This window comes from Penicillium chermesinum (genome assembly GCF_028974085.1).
Source record: "Penicillium chermesinum strain IBT 19713 chromosome Unknown utg000003l:1.0-5111272.0:1.0-5115320.0, whole genome shotgun sequence".
In the NCBI taxonomy this organism is placed as follows: domain Eukaryota; kingdom Fungi; phylum Ascomycota; class Eurotiomycetes; order Eurotiales; family Aspergillaceae; genus Penicillium; species Penicillium chermesinum.
In genome coordinates this window covers 2,512,789-2,539,573 of record NW_026695313.1, presented here as the reverse complement: position 1 = coordinate 2,539,573, position 26,785 = coordinate 2,512,789, and the positions used below count along the sequence as shown (strand labels likewise).

The following is a 26,785-nucleotide window of genomic DNA, read 5'->3' as shown; positions in this document are numbered from 1 at the left end:
AAGGTGTCTGGGCCAGAATCGGTAGCATGAACAACGTCAGGCTTGATTTTTCGCAAAATGAAGTATAAGCAAGGGCCCACTCTTCTTGAAGAGAAGTCGATCGATCTCTGGGCCGACTTTATCCGCATTGGTGTTCCTCATCATATGGTAATGCATCGGATTTTTGACAATCTGGTCAATACCACCAAGGCAATCAAGCAATTGCATCATCGCTTTAAGAATCGGTGCCCAGAATTCGTCTCTGTACGAGAGCCTGAAGAACCCAAAAAGGTCCCAAGAATTTCAGTCCGCAGTAAAGCCCTTCTTTTCGAGCTTGAAGACGATGCCTTCGAATGGAAGCTTGGGTGTATATATCGGGTCGGTCTCATTGAGCAGACACAGCGTCTGGCTCGGGAAGAAGCCTTCTCCTTGAAAGAACAGAAGGTCAAGGATGCTGATCAACGTCGCCGTGCTTCATCAAGACTAAGGGCAAAATCAAGCCATCGCACACTGCGCAGCGAGCGGGCCAGTCAAGACACCCGCAGAAGTCGGAGTGCTGATACGCGGCCGAAGGTGGAGGAACCCCCTTCAAGTTCTGCTGGTAGGGAAGGAAATTTCGATACGACACCGAAGGTGCAACTTGTTTATCGTCAGATCAAAAGATAGCCACTGATGTGGCTTGGTACCGTCTCCAGCAACACAATGCTCGTGTTTGGAAAGAGAAAATAGACTCGGCACTTAAATTTCAAGGAACGTCTATCAAAGAGGCCCGCAATCTCTTTTCTGGCGCAGACGAGCCTCCAGATGATATGAAAGAGACGGAGACTATCCTTGCCATTCCTAACAGACCGGGTCTCCTTTGTGCACTCATCAGTGATGTTAACCTCGTAATCGACAAACCCTCATTCCCCATTGAAGAATCATCCAAATTCCTTAATCGGATTGGAAAAGGAATGCCAATCTCCATGCAATTTGGGTTGCTCATTCCAATGAGTTTTAACCTAGAGATGGGCGAAGCGCGCGTTACACTGCGAGATTACCCGTTGGACATGGTGCATATCCCGGGTTTGAGGCCAGGCCAGTCCCCGAGGTTGCCAAGCTGGTCACTTCGAACCAACTTTGTCATCGCTGAAGAATACCGCAACCATGAATCTGCGAGACAGGTATCTGTCGAACTCATTCCGCCAACCGACGCGGCCGATGGCACTCGCACAGATCCGTTCAATCTGAATGTTTGGCGGTCTGTGACTCCTGTCAAGACGTACTCAGAGCCTGTCATTGAGATCAACACAAGCCTGCCGACAAGTATCTCGTGGGGTGTATCATACCAGCCCGTGATTCAGGATATGATGAAGATCATCGAAGGTTTTACTAAGACCGAAATCGATCCTTCAGACCGAGTTGGCTTTTGGGATAAAATCCGTTTGAGCTTCCATTCTCGCATCAAGGTGCTTTGGAAGGAAGATGGTGATGTTCACTTGCGTCTCAAGGGATCTCGCGATCCATACGTGGTAACTGGATTCGGAAGTGGCTTTGTGATGTGTTGGCGCAGAGATGTCAAGTGGGAGATTCACACTAGTGATAACCCAATGGAATTCATGAGTGTTACTAGTGGTGAATACGTGCTGGCAATTCCTGACTACAGCGCGGAAGCTCGCTGGGCGAATGAAATGTCCACAGAGGATATTGACACCGGTTCAGCCTCAAGTGAACAGAAGAATGCGGCCCACTTCAAGAAGGTTGTCATGAAGCTATCTGGCGATGTCAAATGGGTCGCTGGGCTCGTGTTTGAACGTGATGTTGATGCAGACTCAAAGTCCTTCGCGTTCAAGCCACATTACGATGTCATTCTCAAAAACCCTAAATTCGTCACCCCAGAGGAAAAGGAGAGCTATGATGCATACCGCGGCTTCCGAAGTAATCACATTCATCTCTCTATCTCTGTCATCGCTCCTCATACCAGGGATTGGTCTATTGATGGTATTCAACCATCAGCGAGCTATAACACAACCCATTTAAGCCCTCGATTCTTCACACACTTCTTCAACTGGTGGTCTCTTTTCTCGGGAGTCATGTCTCTTCCTGTCCGTCAGGGGCCGCTCTGGCCGGGCGTCACCAAAACGAGTAAGAAGTTTAGTCGACATTTGGCAACGGTCAAATACAAGATCCTTCTCGCCCCTCTATTCCTCGCCCATATCTACAAGCACAAGGACCGCGAAGATTATGCGGAGGATGCCGTGACAGCTACTGGTTTGAAGGTTCGCCTTGATTGCCTGAAGCTGGACATTCATCAGCGACGTGAGCAAATTAGAACCCAGGCTCGAGGACGCTCTCGGCAAACCAAAACGAGTGCCATGCGCATAAATCAAGCATTGATCGATCTTCAATCTGCTGATTTTAGAGCTGTTTCCGCTGAGATCGAAGGCACGTCAGCGGAAGATGTCGAAAAGAACAAGGATGACGTTATTTCAACCTTCCAACAGCCCGTGGCCTCTGTTGACCTTTCGCGATTCAACATTCCTGATCAAAATCTCGATTGGATTGATATGGATGATTTCGTCGAGCCCGACTGGATCCTTCCACAAGAATCAAACCCGCGCACGCAGATCTTACCTCTTGCCTTTACGCCACGTTTCACCTATTTCCGCCAAACAGACCATGGAGATATCGGCCCAGATGAGACCGGATACAGCACATTTGGCTACGAGCCCACTCATGAATGTGTCATGTCTGAGACCAATGATCCTCGTCGTGTGCAAATCGAATTAGTCCAGGACCGCCTTGCCACAGTGGATGCTCTGATTCGTAACTACGAGCGAATCATTGGAGAGCAGAAAACTAAGTTGACGAACGAAGCTGATCAAGATCCAAGCTTGAAGGAGGATCACGGAGTCTATGTTTCTCAGTTTGATCAGCTCATCAGGAGGCGAAACTTCCTGAAATCTACCCTTACCCGGCTGGAGAAACTTCTAGCCCGCGACGAGCGTTCACCTCATCGTAGCAGAATGGGTACCAACTCTGCACCGAGTGTCACATCCTCCAAACTAGGTCTCGATACGGACTCGACAACTGCAGGTGCCGATGGCATCTACTCATCCGCTGCCAATGACGAGTTCAACAGCGGGTTCAACAATCGATTCATGATTCATAACGTGCAATTGAAGTGGAACAACTCTCTGCGAAACATCATCCTGCGGTACAGTCATCAAGTGAGTCAACGACGAGGCTTTGTCTACTACATGTCAAGACGAGCTGTCAAGTTCATCCTTGATATCGTGGAAGAGCAAAACAAGAACAAGCGGAAGAACCCGAAGGTGTCCAAGTCACAAACTCGCAGCGATAATGACGATGAAAACGTGGAGGACCGTATCGAGCAGCTATTAAACGATGCTAAGCGATATGTGAATGCGGAAGAGAGCGATCAGGCGGCGGAGTCTAGCAATCAAACGCCGGAGCATTCGGACGATTCCAGCGAGAATATTGCGCCTGAGTTCACGCCCCAAAACAGCTATCATCTGCGTCTCATTGCTCCTCAAATCCAGCTCCTTAGCGAAAAGAACAAGAAAGCAGTGGTTCTTGTCGCCGCCAGATCAATGGAGCTTAAGGTTGTGTCTATCATGGACAAGGAACGTGTCACAGATGATGTCAGCGGCCTTGTTCAACGTCGTTTTACTTTAGACATGGACGGCGCTCAGTTCTTTGTTGCAACGCAGAAGAATCTCATGGCAAATCTGCAATTCTACGCGGGTAACAAGTACGGCAATGTGCCAGGGTCCGCATGGCCTCCTTGGTTGACTTTGGAAGCGATGTTTGATTTTGAACTCAATCCCTTTGGTTTCTCAAGGATCATCCAGAAAACATCGGCTAGCCTTCGCTACGACAAATACAACAATCTCCGTCTGAAGTACAACGAGGAGGTCGGCAAGGGCGATCACAGTACACAAGAAGAGCCTCGAATGGACCAAATCAGCGTCGATTTCCCCCATTTCCGTGCTATTTGTGATTCTGCGGAGTACTATTCTATGTACATCATTGCTTTGGATCTTATGCTTTACAGTGAACCACTCGAGAAGGTTCGGAACGAGCGTCTGGAGAAGATCATGCTCACATCTGACTTCAGCGATCTTCGCGGCGCCCCTGAAGCAGTCTTTAGGCTGCAAGCCCGTATCCGCCAACTGGAAGACATCAAAGAGTACTTCCAGATCAATGCCAAGTACCTGGACAAGCAAGGCTGGGAAGACCGGTTGGCTCTGGAGCGCGACATTGCGCAGTGCGAAGATGAGCTTTTCTTCATGATGAAGGCCATCACTACCTCCCAGCAGCGACGGGTGGAGCCGAGTGCGTCAACAAATGGTGTGCTACGTTGGAGCATCTCCGCGAGCGAAGTCGTGTGGCACTTGATGAAGGAGATGTCTGCACCCCTGGTGGAGTTCCAGCTTAAGAATGCCCAATATGAGCGGACAGATAACGCCGACGGGTCAAATTATAATTTAGTTTCCGTCGAGCGACTGAGTGGTTTGAATCTGCTTCCTGATGCTATTTATCCTCAGATCATCGCCCCATACTTCGATCAACCGCGACCTCTGGATGAGCCCATGCTTCGAGTCAAGTGGCACAAGCTGGAAGCTGTGGCTGGGATCCCAGTTGTTGATGACTTTGAAGTTTCGCTTTTCCCGCTCAAGATTCAATTGGAGCGTGAACTCGGTCAGAAACTCTTTGAATACATCTTCCCAAACGTCGGTGCGGGAGCATTTGAGAGCGGCGGCTTCTCCCCTTGATGATCAAGAATGTGAAGACTATTGACAGGTCCGACGACGAAGCCGATGATGAGGATTCAAATGATAACTCGATGTCATATTCTATCAGCACTGACGGCGATAATGTGTCAATGGATGATTTGCAAGGATCGCAAGGCCCTGGCTCCATTGAGTTGAGACTGCAGCCCACCTTGTCGCTCTCAGAACAAGGTCGATCGTCATCAAAGACCCGGCGTTCCAGTCATGCACGAGGCCTTGCTATGACCCCTCTTCATAGGCCAAATAGCCGACTGGGGGTAAACGATTCTTCTAGGCAGCTGCCACGTCCTGCGACTACTGGTGGATTGTCTAAGAAGAAATCGGGAGACAGTCTTCGTATGACTCTGACGAAACAACCCACGGAGCGATCGCTCTCTAGTGTAAGCATGAACGAGGAGAAGAAGAGATTCGGCGTCAAGGGATCCAAGAGCGGCAAATCAAAAGAGCCTACTGACGATCTGTCCCAAATGATGTCGCGAGCATCGAACTACATGACTCTGGCGCGTGTTAAAGTCCATGATGTTGTCATCTGCATGAGCTACAAAGGAAAGGGCGAACACAACATCGAAGATTTGCACAATTTTGTCTTCCGCCTGCCAGTTCTGGAGTACAGTAACAAGACATGGTCTAACTTGGATCTCGCCTTACGCCTGAAGAAGGACGTTATCAAGGCGCTCATTTCACATGCCCCTGCCATTCTCGGAAACAAATTTTCTCATCATCGTCCTTCAAAACAACAGCAGAAGCGGCTGCGTGAACTTGCTTCCTCTTCTCAGCTTCTTCCCAGCTCACAAAACCCACCGACCTCGAACCCTTCTTACTCTAGCAGTTTGGCCACCCCGGACTCCAATAGCGAAGTGTCTGATCCTTCGCGCAAATCAATGCAATCAAATGCCTCGCCACTGGCACGATCTGTTTCCTTCAACTCGGAGGAACGGGGCAACAATGATACCGAAGAGGATGACCCGCCGATCTCGGACTCCCGATCCGCTAATGAAGTGGATGTGGATTCTCGTTGGGAGGTTCGTGTCATGCCGAATAAGCTCACCCGGGCTTGCATGCTAACTTTTACGTTCTTCTCAGGAGTCTCGTCGCCATGTCAATTCTGGGAGACCCATGACTGCTGCCGGCCATACAATGACCACCGTGGAGTCTAATGGGACAGAACGCGATGATTCGTGAGTTCGACTGCAAGGGCTAGTCTCACCCAGCGCTAACATATATGACAGCCATAAACGGACAATCCGAAATATTGGGCGAAAGCTTACTTTCCGCAAATAATCACCGACCTCCTTTGCTTCTCCTCTCAAACCGACCCTGCTGTTGATCCTAATAACCCACTCTTCACTTACTCTTACCCGGAACCCCCCCCCCTCCTGCTATCTCCTTGTGGCTGTCTCCCTCTTACCGCAGCTCATGTAAAGCACATTGTTCCTTCTTTTTTTTAAACAGCTAACTCCTTTCTCCGATATACCCTCTATGTGCAACGGGACCGTATATAGGCGTTGATTTGTCCTGCTTTGGCCTCCATATTAGAAGTATGAGGCGAGTTTCATTCCTTTTCTTGTGATATTTGTTGTATCTCGTTTCATTTATACTGGTTTACATTCATAGAGGGAGTGAAGGCTTTGCGTTTCTCACAACAAACTACGTTATTCCGATCCATCGTTAACTTACCGCAGCGACGGTGGCAGTAACCCCCCGTGCTTTGAACACCGACTTCATAATCGCTCATAGGCAAAATCTCAAATTCCATCACATCGGCTGGGAAGTTCTTATATCCCAGGCTCATATCTTCAAAAACAGCATAAATCTCATTCGTAACATGCTCAGGCACACCATAATTTACCCGGAACGCACGGCCATCAATACCAACCACATCAGGCTTCACCGCACCAATCTCGTGTTCCCAAGCACGTCTCACTCCCTCTTCCACCATGGACACATAGACAGCCTCTGAGTCTCCCTCGACAGGCCCCCTAGTCCCATTCTGACTTCCCCCAGCTGGTTGAAACGGACACCCCTGACAGGTAAACCAAAACGACCCCGTCAATTCCCCTCCCCGGCCGGCACACGCACTGTCGCCCCAGGATGCATCGACAACCTGCCCGCAGTGCTGGCTCCGGCCGAGTGTCTGGCACGAGAGGCCGAGCCCGGCGGCGGGGAGACTATTGTATGCGCTGGACCCAAAGCTCGTATCAGTTTGGCCGGGTCGTCCGGCAGCGCGGTCACAGCAGACATTCTCGTTGATGTCGCTGCACTGTTCGTAGCGGCCTTGGCAGTTTGGGTGGTTGTAGTTGCGGATTGTGACTGCTGTTGTGAGGATTGGGAGGGAGAGGAGCAGAAAGAGCATTTTTTTTTTCCCGGGCTGATTTGGTGGCAATGATTGAATATTGGGGTACGGGCTTTTTGGTTCGTATAGTCGGAACGGGTATCGAGGTCCTTTATCGAGACTTTTATATAGGGCTAGCTGGATGCCTTTGGGCGGAACTGTTGCTACACAAAGCCCTGCTGAGGATACCTTTCCACTCAATTCATGTTGTACATTTGTCATTGTATCAGGTCTTGTAACGCAATACTACTGGAAAGATTGAAGGCGATTGGTGATGCTGTTTGCCGAGACGGTTGAGATGAGCCTCTGGAGCTTGCAAGGTTGTACGGGATATCTATATGCACCGAAACGCAACCTGAGCGAGAGGGCGACTAATGTTATATTTATTTCCCGGAAGCCGGAAAGAGTGTCCACAAGGTTCTATAACTTAGGATCTTGGTAGGGCATCTTGTAGAGCGTGAGTGTGATTGAAAAATGCGACATGGGATCAGAGGACTCATATCCGATCGTAAGGCTCGATAGGACCTCCAAGAGCTTCCTTGACGTGTTGCGAGAGGAAAAAATTCCGCGATAGACCGCGCCAATGAAGCCCATCGAGATGTATCAATGTTAGATCTATGAGGCCGCAGCCGTGGCTTTGAATTCGGAGTATTTGTCTCCACACGCATATCTGCAAGAAAGCTTTGGGGTGTCTCGTCTGACTTATGCAAATAGAGTAGACCCGCTTGAAGAGTCGCTAGATGAGGCGTATGGAGATACTACCAGTTGGGCGACCTCGAGTGATCCGGCTGATAGATTCCATATGCAAATTGCGAGATGTACAGATCGGCGAACGAAATGCGTATAGATGTTGGTCCATTCGCCGGTTATGGCCGGCGAAAGTGCAAAAGTGATTCGATCGCGCGAGAACGGCCGACACTTGATAAGGACCCGTCACGTCCAGTTCTACAATTGGTGAATATATTTCCCCACTGACAAAATGAACGAATAAGGGAGAATGCTGGCCGACGTCCTTAGAAATCGAGTGACGAGCGACGTCGGCTCGCTTGATTCCACCAATCAGAACGTGATTTCTCCGGCACTTACCCATTACCTCTTAGCTCTTGGGGTATCGGGGTAGAACTGATTAGCAGATAATGAGTAGATCCACCGAATTCGAGGGTGGGGAGCTGAAGAATCTCATTCATATTTAAACTCGAAGATCATCTCATATCCCACAGGTAATTCCCATCCCCGACATTTTGGGCGATTCGTTTTTTGGGCAATGTCGAAGGAGGCACAGACTGATCCGAGTGTCATCGAAGACAGCACTACATCAGATCTTTCTCTGGATCCGGAAAGCTACCCCGAGGGTGGATGGGAAGCATGGAGCGTCGTTCTTGGTGCCTGGTGTGCGATGGTCCCTGCAATGGGGCTGGTGAACACCATCGGAGTGCTACACGCGTGGACAAGCACGCACCAGCTGAAAGACTACTCTCAATTTAGCATTGGGTGGATCTTTGGCTGCTACGCATTTTTTCTCTACACAGCAGGCGCTCAAGCAGGTAAATACCAAAGCTGTGTTATTCGAAGGATACACTGACTGCTGCGACCAGGTCCAATTTTCGACGCTTATGGCCCGAACTATATCATCATTCCAGGGTCGATCGGGATAGTTGCTGCCATAATTTGCTTGAGTTTCAGCGAACGTAGGTCAACCATTGGGGATGTGTTTGCTTTAATGCTGATGCTTTCGTCCAGAGTATTACCAGATCTTTCTTTCCTTCAGCGTGCTTGGCGGGCTTTCTGCCTGTACCTTATTCACGCCCGCAGTGGCAGCAGTTGGCCACTGGTTCAAAGCTCGTCGCGGCTTTGCTACAGGCGTCGCTTGCACGGCAGGTGGATTTGGGGGTGCTGTCTTTCCACTGATCATCCTTTTTGCTGCCCCTAAGATTGGCTTTGGCTGGGCCATCCGCATCATCGCACTCATAAGTGCTGTTCTTTGCTTCATAGCGTGTCTACTCCTGAAGACTAGACTACCGGGCAACCTGAAGAAAGGCGCTTCCATCGATTTCAGTGCTTTAAGAGACATGAAATATGCATCAACCACAGCGGCTGTATTTTTGGTTGAATTTGCGGTCTTCATTCCGTACACGTATATCGCGTCGTATGGCGTACACGTCGGAGTGCAAAGTACGTTGAGCTACCTCCTCATCGTCTTCTTGAATTTGGGGGCCATTCCAGGTCGTTTCCTCCCAGGTCTCATAGCCGACCGCGTCGGTCGATTCAACGTGATGGTCTTAACGTCGTTCATTTGCGCCATTCTGACATTATCTCTATGGCTCAAGTCCGGAGACAATTTGGCTGCGATCATCTGCTATTCGGTTTTCTATGGCTTTTGGAGCGGGGCAGCTATCAGCCTTACACCGGTGTGCATATCGCAAGTGTGTTCTACGGAGGATTACGGCAAGAGAAATGGCACGACCTTCACAATAGCCAGCATTGGTGTGCTGACCGGTATCCCAATTTCGGGCGCAATACAGCAGCATGATGGCGGAGATTTCTATGGGCTAATTGTGTTTGGTGGAACTCTCTACTTAGCAGCTGCTATTGCATTTGCGTTGGCCCGTGGGATATGTGGTGGGTGGTCTCTCAAAACTGTTTTTTAGGATAATAAACAAGGGCCTTCGCCCGTACCAAGTGGCCAGGCCAATGTTGCAGGCCTTGGTTCAGCCAGTTGCTATTGATCTTGAAATAATTCAAAAGAGAGTTCGCCAAGGAGAGCTTCAAGCTATTACGATGCGTTAGGGGCTCAAGAATAGATGTTCACTATCGCTGAACCCAGAGGCAGAGAGGAACGCCAGTGGATCATGGCTGGCCCGGGGCTGTATAAAAGTGTCCAAGAATAATTCGACTATCATCTGCCATTCGAGATCCTGGGATAAGCCATCTGTTTGATATTGGGAGCTATTTCTTCTTCAAATATTGCCAAAAGGAATGCCTGGTCATTTATTTCTAGTAACTAAATAATAAGATCCTGGGCAACATTGAGATGAGTGTTTTAGTCATACCTAGTGTGGCGTAAGTTAACTAGTTCACAGCTTCAAAGTGGTTGACAAGCCGGCATTGGTTGGACTAGATATCATTATCCAACACAAGTCGATGACCGTGCTCTACAACTAATGATGATCAGGTTAAGCAGTTGACACGAGCGAGGCCCCAAGGCCCCGAATTGAATTTGAGGGTTCTGACAACGCTTCCGTAAGAACGCTTGTGTAAGTTGCTTGTAGTAGAGTTCTCAGCCTTCTCAGAGTCTGACATGAACAGGAATAAATCAAGGAAATGACCGCAAGAAACTGGCCCTTACCCGTACCCCGGTAGGAGCTTATTCAAAGTCCATATTCGTCGTCTCACACAAGCAGCTACACCTGCTTACAGAACGCCTGTCGAAAAGTTTGCCTATAGCCACCAGATCGTAGGCGGCAATTTAGGCGGCAACACTTGTCTTTGAGCGGCTACTACAGCTGCACTTAATTAGGCAGTTTGACTTTGACCCGATTTGTTTCCAGTCACTATACAAAGGTTATATTCAGATGAAACTCCAAATCTCATTGATTGGCATCCTTCTTTAGTCTGACAAATGGAATGTATCAGATCTTGGATGTGTCCACCAGGGTTTCCTGTCCTACTTACTCCAAAGAGTATATAATTTACGTTACTGTAAGAAGCTATCAGCGTATGATTGAATTGTAATCAACTGAGGACACATTGAATACACAAGGTTTTCTAACAAACTTGAAGTGTACATTATACCACTCCATACTGCTCGGGTATATGCAAGACAGGAAACAGGGAATGTAAAGTCATCTATGCCAATATTAATTGCATTAACAGATGACGGTCGGGTAAACACTTCGCGTCCAGTCCTATGGACCTTAGCATATCCAAAGGACCATCTGTTCACCAATCTGGGTAGGCCAAAAACAAATCATGAATTCATTAATCTTACAAGATGGGTTCAATGAGCCGCCTCAGCTGCTTTTTCAGTCGTTGGCTCCTCGGCTGCGGCGGGTGCTGGATTGCCGGAAATACCCTCTGGAGCCTGGTCGCGCGCAGCTGCTGTAGCTCCGACATCGGGCTGAATTTCTGACTTTTGAACACCATCCGCACCATCCGCAGAGGGTGTCGAAGGAGCGCTCTTCTTCTCACGGTTCCACGGGAAAAGGCTGGGAATACGATCATGCACTGATTCAAGCCGAGTTCGAGTGGTAGGAGCGTCAATGTCATCCACCCATGGAATGCCGCCTTGATCGCGGTTCTGACTCCAGTTCTCCTTCTCGCGGCGCAGGTCGCTCTGAACCCACGGGATAGTGATTAATGTCCACACAGCCGCCCAGGCGAATGGAAGGGCCCAGCCCAGCTGCCATGTGACGTCAGCATGATTCAACAGGGGTTTATGTTTATGTCAAACATACAGTGAATGCGACCGATTCTTCAACAGTGAAGACAATGGCGGTAATGGCTCCGGCACAGATAATCGATCCTCCACTCCAGAAACAGTTCATTTCGAAGAGCATTCGGCGGAAGTATGGGCTCGAGAGGTATCGGGTCCGCAGCGCATAGCGGTATATCTGTCCACCTCCGCCATCCACAGCAACCACATCTTCGATCAATGCGTATAATGCGGTCGGCATTACGGATCCCTTGGGTGTAGAGGAAATACGGAAAGGCGCCTTTTTCCGACACATGCGGAGGATATCGAGGGAAAGGTGGACGAAGCCGAAGTAAAACATGACGGTTGGGAGAACCATTGCGACCAGACGCACTTGTGATATGTTAGAAGGGCTTTGCTTGGAAGGGTTGGTTGCTCGGAGATCCTACCGTAAGGCTCTTCAGGAACTGTTCCTCTGCAAGTGTTGTTAGCATGGCATGATCTTACTTGGATTGTCAAATGAAGGAATAATGACTTACACGATCAGCTCAACGGCTAGAATCAGCCATACTATGGTGAAGTTGATGTGAAAAAAGTCCAGCTGAGCAGAATTAGCGCCTGTCGAACTTGTCCATCGCCATTGGAACATACCCATCCCTCCCGCGCGTTCAAAGGTCGCGCGCGCGATCCTTTGCGTAACAGGTTATACAGACGGAAGAAGTATTCAAAGACTGAGACACCTCCAAGACATGCCGTCACGATAGAGAAGACTTTTTGGTTATTAGCGACCGTCGCGTATAGACATGATTTCGCGGCCCGAGATAGCCAAACATACCCAAGTTATGAGAAAGGTTCGTGCCGTACCATAACCCCCAGTAAAGAGCGACTGGCTGGCCTAGTGTGTCGATGACGAAGATGGTCCAGAAGAGGGCGATGGACTTCTTGCGAGTGCGAAGAGTATAGGGAAGTGGAGGAGGCTCTGATTGTAGCGGACCGGTTCCTTCCTCCATCAGCGCGGTGGCGAGCCCGTGGGCTCTGGGTACAGGGGTTCGGGGCTGAGAGTAGGAATGGCGAATGGCAAATGGCAAATGGCAAATTTTTCCTTATCGGCGGCTAGGAACAGCAGAAGAGCCAGACATGGCTTCACCAGCACAAGATTCTATCAACAGAATCGAAGAATCGACTTAGGGGCGAGAGGAAAAGAAGGCCGCGAGTGACAATCGCAGACTAAACCCAAAACGAGACCTTGGCTGCACCGGAAACGACGGAGTACTCGGGTACTTCCGCTTCCCATAGTTAAGCAGGCGTGGGAGCAAGTACCCGATCGACAGTCGCCCGTGATGTCATCTGCATAGCCAGGTTATGATGCGGTTATGCATCAACATGTAAATTTCTGGTTAGACTAGAATTGATGCTGAGCATTATGAGATACCCACTCCTGCGAAGCCATCCGAGATTATCTTTGGATTTTGTTTTATTTGTTCCTCGGTCCTATCCTGACTCTGAAAGTTTGGAAGCTAATACTGGTTGGAACCAGAAAATCAATTCGTATCCCCCCACATCCCTGCGTCTAGTGAGGGCTGTCTTGTTGTTAGTGTCCCTTGCACTACTGGACGGGGAAACAGGATATAAAGGGCTAGGACCAAGAAAAGCGAAAACCCGAACTCCAATCCCACTCGGACGCGAATCCCGACCAAACAGTTCCCGCCGATCTGCCGAGCCCAAGTTGACCCCGCCGTGCAGTAGAAGTGCAGATGTCGAGGGAATATATGCCCGGATGGATGAGTTAGCACGTTTCTAGAGTTCCTAGAGACTCAGTAGCTTAGATACAAGGCTAGCAGATTTTAATATTAACATAGACCATACAGGTTCTCCTTGTCTAATGGAAGAGGTGACCAACCAGTAATCATATCTGGGCCCACGGGGCCTGCTGACTCAGCGGCTCGGCATTCGGTTTAGTTAACTATGTTTCTCGTTTTAGCCATGTTGACCCGAGGTCTGCTTGGATACCCCTTTAAAGATAATTGGTATAGAGATCAACCCGGTAGATAGTCTTTCAAGCTGTCCATTGTAGATCTTGTATGCTATACCTACTACTACTACTAGTGGTAGCTGCTTCTATTGGAGAGACCCGTTCATCCAGTTGGGATGCGTTAAGTCGGAGATCCTAGGGTAGATAAACACCGAATGGTATGACTCGATCGGCAATTGGCGGGTTTGACCAGTACCATCTGAATCTTGAAATCTGATGCGAGTAGGCGTCCATCATGTTCACAAGGAACCGATACCAGGCTACCAATATGTAGCTGTCAAAGTCAAGTGCTCGATGCTGAAGCTGCAGAAGCATTGCCAAAAGAGTCACGGGAATGTACATATAATACAGCAAAACGTATTTTTTTTCGAGTCAGAAGAGTCTATTGAGTGCATAGAACTTCAAAGGCCGGTGCTTCCGTGACATACACGCAGATAGCACTTCTCTGGATCAACTACTGCGTCCGCTGTGTACGATGAAGAAAAACGATCACGTGATGATAGCATCATCCACCTCCGATAAGCGCAAAATCTGAAGTGACGCCTGTTCGAACCACACCCGCCGCTTTTTCCCCTCAAATTTTCATCCCTCGCTTAAACCCTTCTCGGAGCACCCTCCCTATGCGCAATTTATTTTATTACCGCTAACCTGATACTGCGATGACCTAATCATGGTACGCAGCTTACAAGGGTTAGTTAACTTTGTTTTGAACGAGGTCGCTCTCTGTGGCAGTCAAGGTACGCGTGGCTCAGGACCCACTTATTCCGGATGTATAGCTTCACCTGAAGCTCGGGATTGCAATTCATCATCGACAATTAACGAGTAAACAGGCGCGACCCTATCCGATTTTCTACAAGCGATAGATGATTATTACCGTCCTGCACATGATCAGGATCAGCACTCGCATCAAAATGTCGACCGCCGCTTTCAAGGCAAGGTCTGGTCATGGCTTACGCGCAATCCAGAGGTTTCAGTGGGCAAAAATAAAGAGTTTAACCATCTGACCCTGCAAGACCTGGAGAAGCTGCAAGCGGAGGTGCCCGAGTCTGCAGCAACTGATGAGCCTGAAGAGAACGGCCAAGATCCGGGCATATCTGACCAACTTCCTCCCGTACCTATTCCATCTGCTCCAGAAGTTCGAATGTTTGTTTCTGAGAAACGGACATGGCTTGCAGTTACCGGGCATGAACCCGACGAGACCAGGGTTCCGAGCTCCGAATATGGCTTGCTATCGATCATTGCCTCCGCGAAAGCCGATGGAATTCCACAGACGGAGCTGATCCGGCGTAGTGGTCAAGACAAGCGGTCTGTTCCTAAGCGAACCGACGCTTTGCAGCGAAAAGGCTACATTGAGAAACGCAACATTCAAGTCCGAGGTTCACGAACCAGCCTTTGCATCGCCCGCAGGTTCGCGAACGCCGCAACGGAAGAACAAGACGACTCAACGGGCGAGAAACGTGTGATGATGGACTTTGATTCATTCACCGACAATTTATTCAAAACGCTGAAGGAGTTTCGCCTAATCAGTCGCAATGACCTCAAGGAAGCTTTAGGGTTTGAAGATCTCTGGCACTGGAGAATCCTGTCCCGTGCACTCCGCAAGTTCGAGCGAATTGGGGTTCTCCAGCGGGTGAGGGCGAAATCCCAATACTCAAGATACCACCCCTGCGTGAGGCTTCTCCGTGATCCTACTCCGCTCGACCTCGAGATGTTTCACGAGTACTCCCGAGACGCCCTAAGCCGAAGCATGGCAGGCGAAGCTGATATGGAAGACGATGAGGATTTGGGGCCTGGAGGTTCTGCCAATCAAGGCGACCAATCTGAAAATCAGACTGTCATTCAAGAGAAAGGGCATGTCGTTGGCGGGGGCGTATTATTCCATCATGGACGCCAGACCGCAATATGTGCAACCAGATCTTCGAGATCGTCGACAAAGCGGGGACCGCGGGAATCACCAACCTGGTAAGAAAACTAGCCACTAAGTATCAAAGAGCCAACTAACATATGTCGACGAAGCAACTCAATCGCGCTTTGTATGGCCACTTCTATAAGAGACCAGCGGAAGCTTTGGTGTCCCGACTCGTCAACTGCTGGCAGATTTCCCAACCCCCTCAACTTCGTCACTTTTCCATCGTGCGCGATACGGACGTCCAAAAGACCATTCTGTATTATGTACATTACTCTTTCCGCCACTTCGAGAAGCGTGTCGAAAATGGCACCGCGTTCTGGGAAGCAGTCGTCTGCTCATCCGACAAGGTCAAGCCCTCCGGCCCTCCTATCCCAGCAATCGATGCCCCCGTCGATCTGGACGAGCATGGGCTTCCTCGGACTCTTCCATTTGGCCTGCAGAAGAATGGCAACGTGAGCCTATTTGAAGGTCTCGCAGTTTGTAAGCCAACGGACTACAGCCTGACTAGGAAAGACCCTATGCCGTTCCTCAAGCCAGATGGCTCTTACTGTAAGTTCTTCGAGAATCTCTCGATCGGATATGCAGGTTAAGCCCCTGCGAGAAAATTTTCCCTAACTCGGAAATAGGTATTGCATCTGGAAGCAAACCCCCGCCTGGCTGCACACAATATCTCTCCATCAAACCTCATGGGGTTGGTCGCCCGAAGGGCTCATTAAACAAACAACCGAGGGCGCCGAAGAGAAAACGGATGTATTCCATTGAGCCCACAGCTACATCACCTGAAGCAGGTGATGTAGCTGTGGCGACCCCGGAAGTGGAAGAAGGTGGAGAGTGTACTCGCGTCCGCGACTCGGAAGCCACCATTCCTGCTCGGAAAAAAGGTAAATGGGCACATATCGCACACTTGCCTCAAAAAGAGCGTTTCGAGGCCATGGGGATGGATGAAAGTTGGACGGAGTACAGCGCTTTGGTCATGGACAAACCGACGCCTGGCGTGTATGTTACACCCACTGGCCGCAGACGACCCGTTGGGAAAAGCACGAGGTCGCCCGCGTGCTAGTAGGATTGCTATCTTCAAATCTCCCAAGCTGGCTGAGCTCCCGTGGTTCACCAGCGATGAGGACAACCCGAGTGGTGATGAGAGAGAGGCGCAAATGCCAGACAGAGACGTTATGTCTGATGCCCCTCGAATCGAATCGACTGCTGCTCCTCGCAGACGATCTGTCTCGAAGCGCCCCGTGTCACCTGGGTCGTCCGGGACTGGAGCTGAAGCTGAGGGCCGCCTGGTGCAGAACCAAAGAAGGAAGTCTGTACCAGAGATGACTGAGACCCCAGATTCCACAGACGCACCAACTACTTCAAAGCGTAGGGGAGGTGCTCGTACCGCCAAAGCTGCCGCAAATGCCGCTGCAACAGATTCCCAGGCTTCGGTCTCGTTGCGTCTTGCAACCTCCCCTCAACCGAGCAGCCCAGCCAACGGAAAGAGCGCACGGACGCATTCACTTGATGAGCCTGATGAGGGAAGTAATAAGCGTCGCCGCGTGAAGCCATCGATGAATCCAGCCGCAAGTTTAGCAGGGAAAGGTGATGCAAGCCAGCTCATGCCCCCTCCACCTCCAAAGGCGGACACTCCGAAACAAAAATCTCCGTCAGTGCGAGGTATACCATCTATCGGGCGTAAACCCGCAAAGCGAGCATCATCTGCTTCTACACGGCCACATGGATTGACCGAGAGGAGTGGAACAGTCAATATCCTGCGACGAAATATAGTCATGGAAATTGTCGAAGCGGCAGGTGGTGCATACCCTGCAGGTAATGAAATTTGGTATCCGTTCACATCAAAATGGTCCGAGTTGAATTACAAGGAGAGACCAGATACAAGAACCATAAGGGTGGCAGTCAAGCAGCTTGTTGATTCTGGGAAACTCCGAAGAATGACATTTAGCGGCAAGGATCCGAAAGGCGTCATGGTCACAAAGGACCTTTTACTGAAGCCCGACATGTCTACCGACGATCCGATTGTCAAGGAGATGCAGGAGAAGCTCCTGTCATATGACCGCGTAGATGCAAGCCATATTTTCTCTCCACAGGTTCCCACAAGCGCGCCCATGCGGAAGAACACACGACATGCCGACAGCCCGCTGAAGGGAGGCCAAATTAAGAAAGTGTTACCTGTGATCTCCCACGCCACTGTCCAAATACAAAGGAAGCCTGCATTTGTTCTCATTGAAGAGAAGCGCAAAGCACAGAGACTGGAGCGGGAGCTTCAAAAGCGGTTGGCCATGGAAATGGAAGGTTATGCCATTTTTGAAGCGCAAGGGTCCGGCGTCCGGCGTCTCATGAGCCTGAACCGTCCGATTGGAATGGGCCTTAATACGTGGAGATACCAAGACAACCCTGCCATTTCCAGGCGTCTGAACAAGACAATGACGACCATTGGGCCTATGGCCATGATGATGAATCCCGATCAGGTCTTCGACCCGACCAACGGAACATTCGGCACGAGGGCTGTCATGAGCGAAAAACGGAAAGGCAAAAAGGCCAAATTCTTTACCTCGTCTGATCCAGAAGCTGCCATGGATGACTTGCTGGGTCTTATCGAGACAATTCATGGCAAGGCACAGCCGAATAGCTCCAACCCAGAAGACGCAGCCGCGGAGCGAAATTACACCTTTTTCCAGACCGTTGATAAGGTTTCCAAATGGGAAGTCTTCTATGAAGACGTCTTTAATGCGGATCTGAATGGTATGCCTTTTATTGACCTCACAGTTGATCCAAGGTGCTTCCAGGCAGCTCCGATTGAACCGCGCTCTCGCTTCTACGCTAGTGAGCCTGCTATTGCTACACCTAAAATGCGGAGAAGTACTCGAAAACAACTCCAAGACACCCTCCAGGTGGGAAGTACCGGACTATTCTTCCCGCCAATGCAACATATGGTGGGCAATTCGAATTCTCGGCCAACATCCAAACCAGCGATGGTTATCAGATTCAAGAAAGCTGGCCGGCCCCCCGTCGCCCTCGGGTCCTTGCCACGCTCCCCGATAGTACAATCCGGAAGTTCATGGTGGCTATCGTTGTTGTCCGAACGCTCGCTGGTGGAAACGAAGGGAAAACAGTCGAGTGGGAGCTAGTGCAGAAGGCTTTCCCCAAAGCTGACTTGGAATTTGTCCAGGTGCATGGAAAATCCATCATTGCCCGGAACCGGATGGAGATTCTGAAGATGCAGCGTGACTTCCAAGAGCTGTTCCTCGAGGCCTACGAAAAGGATGCCGTACCCCCTATCGACTACGATGATCTCCCGGGATACGACTGGTCAACCGTGGTCGAGTGGGCGACCATCGAATTGGAGTTTTCCACATCAGAGAAAGCACCCACTCTCCCCGCAACCCGCAAACAATTCGACAGTGTGTTCCAACTACGGGAAGATGTGACAGATGTCAGTCACGAACTGTTCTTCACCGGAACCGGCACCACCATTCTGAACAAACGCCATCTAATGACCCGCATCCCGTTCGTTGTGGAACAGCCCCGTAAACCCGTACCTCAACAGAAACAAAATGTGGCTAATCTCGAGGTCGCTAAGACTTGGGTCCGCGCCAACGTCCTGACGCCAGACGATCGGTACGACCCAGCCAGAGCCGCCCATGCCCTCGAAAACTTCCAACCATACCTCCAGCCAGCAACCCAGTCCCTGCTGAATGACCGTATCATTTCTGAGTACAAACAAGGGCCGCCCCATTCCCGGCCGCAACTACACCACCCATGACGCTTTCACGCGCGCATTGGAGCGCCGCGGTGCTATTGACAGCGAACAGCTGCGCCAAGCAGCGGCCTTCAAGGCAAATGTCCTCGACCCCGCGTTCCAGAAAGGCGAGACAATCAAAATTAGCTACCATGCCAGCGACGGGGATTCGCTGGCGGTCGAGGAACTTATCGCCCACAACCGTGTGGAAGTCGTCCCTGTTGATCCTCCCCGGTTGAAATTCGGCCTCACAGATGGCGGGTACTTGACTCGGCAGATGGATAAGAATAGGCTCCGTTTCGACCTTGAGGTTCATCCGCTTCCGACATACTATTGGGGAAATCCCATTCAAGAGGCGGTTTCAAATACTCCGCCGCCTGTGCCTCAGGCGGATCGCAAGATACCGCTCTGGTTTGACATCCATGGCTGTTTGCTGCGGGAAATGTGGGAGAAATGCGTGGCCCTCGTCATCGGTGCTGTGCTCCTTCGGCCGGGCGTTGATGCTCAAAACATCGCTGCTATGATTAAGCCTACACTTTCCGCGTGGGAGATCTCATTGCTGCTGGAGGAGTGGATGGTGAAGGTTGGGGCTGTGCGTCGTTGTGGAGAGGGGGACGAGGCTCGCTGGACTACCACGGAGTCTTGGTGGTATGTGCTTGCCGGGGGGTAATGAGGGAAGACATTTCTCGGTCGAATGGCCCATGTACATTAGTTCAAGTGTTCGGAGTTTCGATCTACTAATCAGTCATCGCATTGAGTACACCCTTTATCTTCCATGGACGCAGTGCGATTTCGAATCCTCAAGATCCTCTGTACTGCACTATGTAGACGCCTGATAATGAGCAATGTATTGTTGAAGTTCACGCTAATCTCCCCCAAAGTCCCAACGCCTTATAAAGAATAACACCGAGCAGTATGAGGCTGACAGAAAAATAACAAACCATTGGATACCATCCAAAACCGCGCTTATAAATCGTTAACGTCAGAAACTCTGCGCAAAACCATCACAATGAGCGCAAAGGCGATCGCCATGATAGCCCGATCAAGCCAAGGGTTACTCGCTGGCGCAGAAACAGCAGTCGCCGCCGCCGCCGCCGCCGGCCGTGGTTGAGGCCGCGTGGCCGTTTCCGAGCCCTCGCCAGGTGAAAGCGCAAGCCCAGAAGCAGGCGCAGCGACCACGGAAGGTAAATTATCGACTTCCTCGGTCGGACCCTGTGTTTTGCCACCTTGTAAAGGTTCAGCTTGAGGCGAACCTCCATGTCCTAATTCAGGGCTCGTAGCCGTAGCCCTAGCCGCAGCCGTAGCCGCAGCCGTGGCCGCCTCGTCCTCAGGCGGCGGAGCTTCCCCCCATTCCCTCCAGCCTTGTCCTGCTCTGTCCTCTGTGCTGACGGAGTCTCCGTAGCAGAAGCGACTTGTTGGGAAGACCCGTGGCCCTCGACGTCGACCTCCACCCCGCGCTCCCGGCACGCATCCCACAGCTCGCGCATGATCGCAGCGTTCGACTTGCCGCACTCGCGGCACGTCCACTCGGTCGACTCCCGGGCGAACTCGCGGCGGATCTCACCGCTGCTCTCCATCCCGCCCACCTGGCCCTTCGCCTCGCCGCTCATAATCTCCGAGCGGATGGCCAGCAGCGCCGTGCGCACGCCCCAGGCCGGCTGCCATGTTTCCTCGTGGTGGCCGGAGATACTCAGGCAGATCTCGCGGTTTACTTCGAAGCGGCCGGAGGGGGTGAGGAAGCGAAAGGAGGGCGGGCGCATGGGATACGCGGGCGGGAAGGTGATCCGGCCATGATAGAGGCCGTGGGCGTAGGGGCTGGGAGACGGGGGCCCGGCGAGGGTGAAGTGCCAGTCGTGGAGGTTGGAGTCGCTGGTGGGCGATGCGGTGAAGTAAGGGCTTGGGTTCTTGTGGAGGTCTGTTGACTCTTTGAGGAGACGCTTCGTTGATGGGCTGGTCATCTTGGTTGTTGGAGAAAAAGAGTGGGGAGAGGGAACGAGCGTGAGTTGGTCTGATATTAAGTGGGCCGGGTCCACTCTAACCGCTGGAGCCGTGGGCGCTCACGATAAACTCCTAGTAGAGCCACGTTCTTGTTGGTCTGATCTCGCAAAGGGGTAAATCAGAGTCGAGTGGTTGGTGTGGCTTTGTGATTTTTGTGATTTTTGTGAAGGGCATTGTGTCCCTGCGGATGTACTGCATGTCCAAATGGCCGGAAGGTCAAAGCAACGAGGCGTTTTGTTACCCATTGAGGCTGAAAAAAGCATTGTCCCTTTTCCCCCTTCCTCAAGAATTCTAGTTTCCTTTTCAAGTTTCCTTTTCAGTCCTTCTTATGTCTGATATATGTTACAAGATCCCTGGATCATGAGATCCCAAAGCAAAGGAGACCATACCCTTAATATGAAGTCGCCTCCACAAGACGACCACGCCTGAAGCTCACATATCTGCGGCTATGGGTTTTCAGCACGTTCTTGGGGCTTTCCTGTGATCGCTTTGGAGGTTCTCAGCTTCGAGTCATGCAGGCGTGGTAGTGTTGCTACTTTATACGAAAGCGTGTACTATGGTTGGACGTATGGATCAACTGCTATTTTCGCCATTGCCGTCGCATTTTAGTCAAGGGTGGAGGGTGCCATGGCCAGCGATGCTCCGGAAGCCCGAAAAAGCTGAGCGGAGTGTTCTGATGAATTATGTTTCGAAGATGCAACCGGTGGCCCTGTGGTCCTGTCTGAAGGACCGGCATTTTGTCGTTGCAGCAAGCGTGGGCCACATTGATCTTGCGGTTGCTGATTGTTTTGTTCTACAGGCCTCATCTCCTTACAGGGCACTGAAGTCCTCAAGCCCAGAGTACCTGTACACCTTCTAAACACTTTCATTGGAAGCCAGAAGATGAACTTCGTTCTAGCCGCCCAGGAACCGTTTAATATTTTGAACGCCGTGGTGACTCAAAACATTAGCTATGCTGGTGGAAATAGTACCCATTTTCATCTCAGATGGTTAGATGGCACTTTTGTATCGCAGTCTGTCGAGGATATGAGGGCCGGTAGTAAAGAGATCTTCACCATATGTGCTGTTGACGGCGACAAAATCGAGATGAGATGGAACCCGTTAGTCCAATCATGAGCGATGAATTCTCCGAGCTATGGCTGTCCTAGTCAACCACATTAGATTGTACAACTTGAACTGCACGATATCGTGAGATGCCATGGCATCAACGCCAGGGAGCAAGATAAGCCCAAAATGCAGCGACAGTGCCCTGATCCCTGCAAGAAACTTAAATGAGATAGTCTTGAAGAACAGGCTCTGGCTCGCCTCGCTGTACCTTCGTAGTGCAGTCAGAAATCCAACATCCCCGTGACCGGGATACCATTTCGACCGCGTCGGAGAGATCGCATTTCTTCATCGCCCGTGGGCCAAAAATCCCCTAAGCTGTCGGCATTCATTCGCCACTACCTCAACCGTAACACAAAACAACTCTTCAGCAAGAAATCAAATCATATCTCACACGAACCATGGAAACGAACATCGAGCTCTCATTCCCCCTAATCCAATCTCCACCAGAACCAGCCCGAGAGAACACCTTGAAGCTTCCGTGTAACCTCCAGAAGGATCACCCGCCAAACACGGATCACCTATCATAGCTCGTCAAACAGACTACTTTGAGTCCATTAGCTCAAAAAGCATGAAACGATCGGGATTCTCCAAACCTGACTTGCATCGGCGCCCGGATGTGCAATCTCTTCCAGCTTCCGCCCCAAGTGGAAGCTGCTGCACAAGCGGGCCTGAAAAAAAAAAAAAAAAAAGGCATCGAGGGGACCCCTCACTGTTTGCACTTTACGAGCGGCCGAAATAACGTTAGGCCATCCTGTGCCCCACTCTCGTATGTTAGTGCTTGTTATGAAGAAGCCACAAAGCCACAAAAGCCACGGGTGGACCGGGCGATCTGGTCAGAAGGCTTGTTTTATTGGCGGGTGAGACGAGTATCGTCCAGTTGAGGTAGTGTGTCGGCGGACACCGGGCAGCTTGGATTTATTCGTTTGCCTCTCCGCTTGCACGTGTACATCCTTCTGTGAGGATCCCTGCGCTGGGACATGCAGACGGAGGGATTTGCTTGATTCAGTAGGCTCCGGACTGAAGGATTCGCGGTCGATGTCTGATGGAGGGGCGTGCTGTGTTTTCGGTGGATCCTGGGGGGTTTGCGGGTGCTGGCGCGGCACGCGTGGGGGCGGGGTCTACCTCTTTTTCTTATTTGGGCAGGTTTATGAGCCTTCTATGCGTTTTGGGCGTGGACCTCTTATTTGGTAGGCGATCAGATTGGAACGGAGTGAAATGAGACGTTTGGAACGTGATAAGCATCGTAAATAAGATTAAATAGAAAACGATCTATATCAAAGATAATGCAAAGATAATGCAAAGATAATGCTAAGATTACGACCGCCGGGGCTCGTAGATCGTGGTATCATAGGGTTGCTTGCTTGCTTGTTTTTTTTTTTTGACTTCTTTTTCTTTGGGTGTTTTGGTGAGTATTTGCCTATAGCGAGTGCGCCACAATCGAAGTGCGCTTCATGCGGTAGAGAGTATAGGAAAAAGAGCGTGGGTTGGATCCGCCTAGGGAGCGAACCGGAAGTCCAGTCGCTTGTTGGTGAGCTCGGGGTTCTCACGCAGGTAGATCTCCTTCTCCTCGTGGGACATAGCATTCCACTTGGCACGGTAGGTGCGGTTCCAGTAGTCATACCAGAACTTGTTGAAGATGAAGAGAACGATAGTGGCGCAGACACAGCCGATGAGGACCTTGTTGCCCTTGTAGTAGTAAGGGGCGTCGTTGGAGCGGTACACGTTGGCAGCGGCGATGTTGGAGATTTGGTTGGCCATAGTGTACAAGGCAGGGGCGACAGTACGGGTGCGTCCTGAGCCGGCATTTCGGGAGGTCAGGGCGGTCATGACGGGCTGCACGTTGGGGCATCCGACGAGGAGAGTCACTAGAGTCCAGCGGACCCACTTCATGGGCGCCGGAGGAATCAAGTAGAGACCAAGAAGCATGCCCAAGACCCAGACATTGGCAGCGGCGCCCCATAGGAATCGCTGGTTGGTGCGCTCTGCGAGGAATGTAACGGAACTCATCAGGATCACGGAGATTACGGCGGACGGAATCACCATGAGTGTGACATCGATCTTCTTGAAGCCAGCTGCCTCAATCTCGAGAGCGAGGTAAGAACTGGCAGGGGTCAAAGGAAGCCACCAGATCAAACCAACAATGAACAGCGGCCACATGTGGTAATCTTTCAGCGATTCCCAGAGGGCCTTCAGGTGAAGGCCATCCCGGGCACCCATATCTCCCTTACTGGGATCGTCACGCAGGATACGGTTGACAACGATCATCTCCTCGTGCTCGTTGAACCAGCCTTTCTTTCCTCGGAGCATTCCCTTGGTCTCCACCGGAGAAGGGGGGATCCAGAAGAAAGCAAAGATGCCAGCCACACCAGTAATGAGACCCTCGAAAGCAAAGATGTAAATCCAAGAGTGCTTTCCGTTGTGGAGGTCAATGTGAAGGAATCCGTAACTCAGGAACGAGCCGATAAGACCGGCTAGGACGAAGGAAATCCAGAAGGCATTCATCCGGCCGGGCAACTCAGTTGACTTGTAGAACGAGGCCAAGTAGGAAACACAGGCGGGAATAAAGCCTCCCTCGAGCAACCCAAGCAAGGCGCGGACACCCAAGTAGGCCGATTTGTTGTGGGAGATGAACGCCTGGCAAGCGACCACGATACTCCAGCTGACCATCATGAAGGGGATCCAGATGTTGGGACCCAGCTTCTTGCCGATCATCTGAGAGGGCAGCTCCGCCACGAGGTACATAACGTTGTAGATAGTTGAGCCGGTATCATAGTCGTCGGTAGTGAGGCCCATGTCCTGAAGGACCCCATTGGCCAGCGCCAAGGCGAAATTGGCCTTATCAAGCTGCAAGCAGAAGAACGAAACACAAATCATGGTGCAGAGCTTCCAATCAAGCTGCAGAAAACCGTAAGCGGGGGGCCGCTCATCTTCAACCAATGAGAGGGGGTTTCAGGATTTCGATATACATACCGTACGGATGATCTTCTTCTCCTCCTCCAAGGTCCACTTGAAATATGGATCCCATCGGTGCAGACCTTCATACGTGTCGGAAGGCTTCGAGAATGTCGGGTCCTGCTCGGCATCATCGAAGATGGTGTGACGCAGAGGGTCGTCCAAGTCGGGTCTATAGAGCTCGCCAGCAGCCTCAATAGTAGGTGCGCCGGCCACGCCCTTCTCAATCGAGTTCTGCGATGAGCTGTCCGTCAAAGTCATCTTGGGCGAACGCGACGGAGTGAATAAAAAAAAAAAAGCAGAGCAGCGATTGCTAGAGCTGGAGGATTGGCATGGCCCGAGTTTTAAAGTCAAATGGACTCAAGGGTGTTAGTAGCCAAGGCAAGATTACCTCGTCTCGGCCCCATTTTTGACTGCTCTATCGTCTCCATATTCCGCGATGGTAGGGCCAATGGCCGCCCGCTAACTCCTGGCCCTTTCTGGTTCCCCTCTGGCCCCAGCGGCGCTTACTGGGGGAAGATCCACGCCAAGGGAGCCTTACAGAACAACTTGTGGCACAATCATCCTGCAAGATGACCGATAGACTCCTTGCCCCACTGTGGCGGCCTTGCTTCTTATTTTCATTCTGTACTCTGAACAAAGGGATACGAGAGGTGACCTTTGTTTTCTTTGTGTGGCCACAAGGCACAACCATGGAAGCATCCCCCTCTCACAAAGTCTATTGTTACACACGAACCCATGACTCGCGAGTCCCACTCCTGCAGCGAAGACCGTAGAGGAGCGTAGGCAATCTTGGGAGAACCCTGCTCGTAGGAGATTGGTGTTGCAGCTGAAGGATTCACAGGGGTTGCGTGGTGCTCTGCCGATCGGCCTCGAAAGGGAGACAAAAACCGTTGCTCATCCCCATGTCGTTGGCCGGAAGTCGTGCATTGGTGGAGACGCGTTGGAGCCGAGTTCAAAGGATCGTGAAGACAAATTAGTGGGGCTCGCAGAAGCCCCCATTTCGTTGCCCGTCATATACTTAAAAAAGGACACGGGAGCTCTGGTACTCATTTCGAAAGGGGCCAGTATCGTCGCGGATGAATCTGGGGGTATTTCTTTTTACGCGGTTCTCCAGTTTTAGCATGAAGCTAAGCTCCTCGCCACACTAGTCAGACGTTAAGATTGTGGTAGGCCTAACTGAAGTGGGGTCCAAGCCACAAACAAGCAAGTATCAACGCCCAAAAAGATAAAATGATAGCAAATCGATGTTGGCCTCTCATCGTGAGGCCTGAGCTGGTCTAAGTTGGCCTGAACTGATCTTAACTGGTCGTCTGTGCAACACCCTAATCTTTTGCGAGATTCCTTCGGGGCGGGCCTGATTATTCTGCGTGCAGGATCTTGGCCCCTTTTGGCATCGCCCATGTGGATCACTTCCTTCAGGAACTCGAAAAGTATTAAGGGCCTAAACTGGAAGGCTAAACCCAGGAGGCTGAAGTGGGCCCCAAAAGTCCTAGTTCCTACTCTGGGGCCGCCCGGATATGGTCC

The 26,785-nt window shown here is 51.0% G+C and overlaps 8 protein-coding genes across 8 annotated transcripts; 4 read left to right on the top strand and 4 right to left on the bottom strand.

Annotated features, from left to right (window-relative positions):
• Positions 1 to 57: 57 nt before the first annotated feature.
• Positions 58 to 6,056, top strand: N7468_003888 (uncharacterized protein; the record flags this gene model as incomplete). The annotated part of the gene is made up of 5 exons (XM_058473185.1): positions 58 to 580; positions 634 to 4,715; positions 4,766 to 5,797; positions 5,859 to 5,953; positions 6,005 to 6,056. The coding sequence occupies 5 exons, from the start codon at positions 58 to 60 to the stop codon at positions 6,054 to 6,056; spliced, it is 5,784 nt and encodes a 1,927-aa protein (XP_058332188.1).
• Positions 6,057 to 6,363: 307 nt separating this feature from the next.
• N7468_003887 (uncharacterized protein) lies at positions 6,364 to 7,128 on the bottom strand (the record flags this gene model as incomplete). Its single annotated transcript, XM_058473184.1, has 1 exon — positions 6,364 to 7,128. One exon carries the CDS (start codon positions 7,126 to 7,128, stop codon positions 6,364 to 6,366), a length of 765 nt encoding a protein of 254 aa, XP_058332187.1.
• Positions 7,129 to 8,371: 1,243 nt separating this feature from the next.
• On the top strand, positions 8,372 to 9,755 carry N7468_003886 (putative oxalate/formate antiporter; the record flags this gene model as incomplete). The annotated part of the gene is made up of 3 exons (XM_058473183.1): positions 8,372 to 8,651; positions 8,703 to 8,795; positions 8,848 to 9,755. The coding sequence occupies 3 exons, from the start codon at positions 8,372 to 8,374 to the stop codon at positions 9,753 to 9,755; spliced, it is 1,281 nt and encodes a 426-aa protein (XP_058332186.1).
• Positions 9,756 to 11,104: 1,349 nt separating this feature from the next.
• N7468_003885 (uncharacterized protein) lies at positions 11,105 to 12,528 on the bottom strand (the record flags this gene model as incomplete). Its single annotated transcript, XM_058473182.1, has 6 exons — positions 11,105 to 11,506; positions 11,562 to 11,911; positions 11,968 to 11,993; positions 12,058 to 12,119; positions 12,170 to 12,288; positions 12,354 to 12,528. 6 exons carry the CDS (start codon positions 12,526 to 12,528, stop codon positions 11,105 to 11,107), a joined length of 1,134 nt encoding a protein of 377 aa, XP_058332185.1.
• Positions 12,529 to 14,220: 1,692 nt separating this feature from the next.
• N7468_003884 (uncharacterized protein) lies at positions 14,221 to 19,871 on the top strand (the record flags this gene model as incomplete). The annotated part of the gene is made up of 8 exons (XM_058473181.1): positions 14,221 to 14,287; positions 14,381 to 15,420; positions 15,465 to 15,512; positions 15,567 to 16,008; positions 16,086 to 16,455; positions 16,523 to 18,285; positions 18,354 to 19,080; positions 19,178 to 19,871. 8 exons carry the CDS (start codon positions 14,221 to 14,223, stop codon positions 19,869 to 19,871), a joined length of 5,151 nt encoding a protein of 1,716 aa, XP_058332184.1.
• Positions 19,872 to 20,167: 296 nt separating this feature from the next.
• N7468_003883 (ubiquitin-conjugating enzyme E2) lies at positions 20,168 to 21,159 on the bottom strand (the record flags this gene model as incomplete). Its single annotated transcript, XM_058473180.1, has 2 exons — positions 20,168 to 20,578; positions 20,614 to 21,159. The coding sequence occupies 2 exons, from the start codon at positions 21,157 to 21,159 to the stop codon at positions 20,168 to 20,170; spliced, it is 957 nt and encodes a 318-aa protein (XP_058332183.1).
• A 677-nt stretch (positions 21,160 to 21,836) lies between these two features.
• Positions 21,837 to 22,315, top strand: N7468_003882 (DUF3433 domain-containing protein; the record flags this gene model as incomplete). The annotated part of the gene is made up of 2 exons (XM_058473179.1): positions 21,837 to 21,974; positions 22,016 to 22,315. The coding sequence occupies 2 exons, from the start codon at positions 21,837 to 21,839 to the stop codon at positions 22,313 to 22,315; spliced, it is 438 nt and encodes a 145-aa protein (XP_058332182.1).
• A 1,485-nt stretch (positions 22,316 to 23,800) lies between these two features.
• On the bottom strand, positions 23,801 to 25,519 carry N7468_003881 (uncharacterized protein; the record flags this gene model as incomplete). Its single annotated transcript, XM_058473178.1, has 2 exons — positions 23,801 to 25,201; positions 25,277 to 25,519. 2 exons carry the CDS (start codon positions 25,517 to 25,519, stop codon positions 23,801 to 23,803), a joined length of 1,644 nt encoding a protein of 547 aa, XP_058332181.1.
• Positions 25,520 to 26,785: the final 1,266 nt, after the last annotated feature.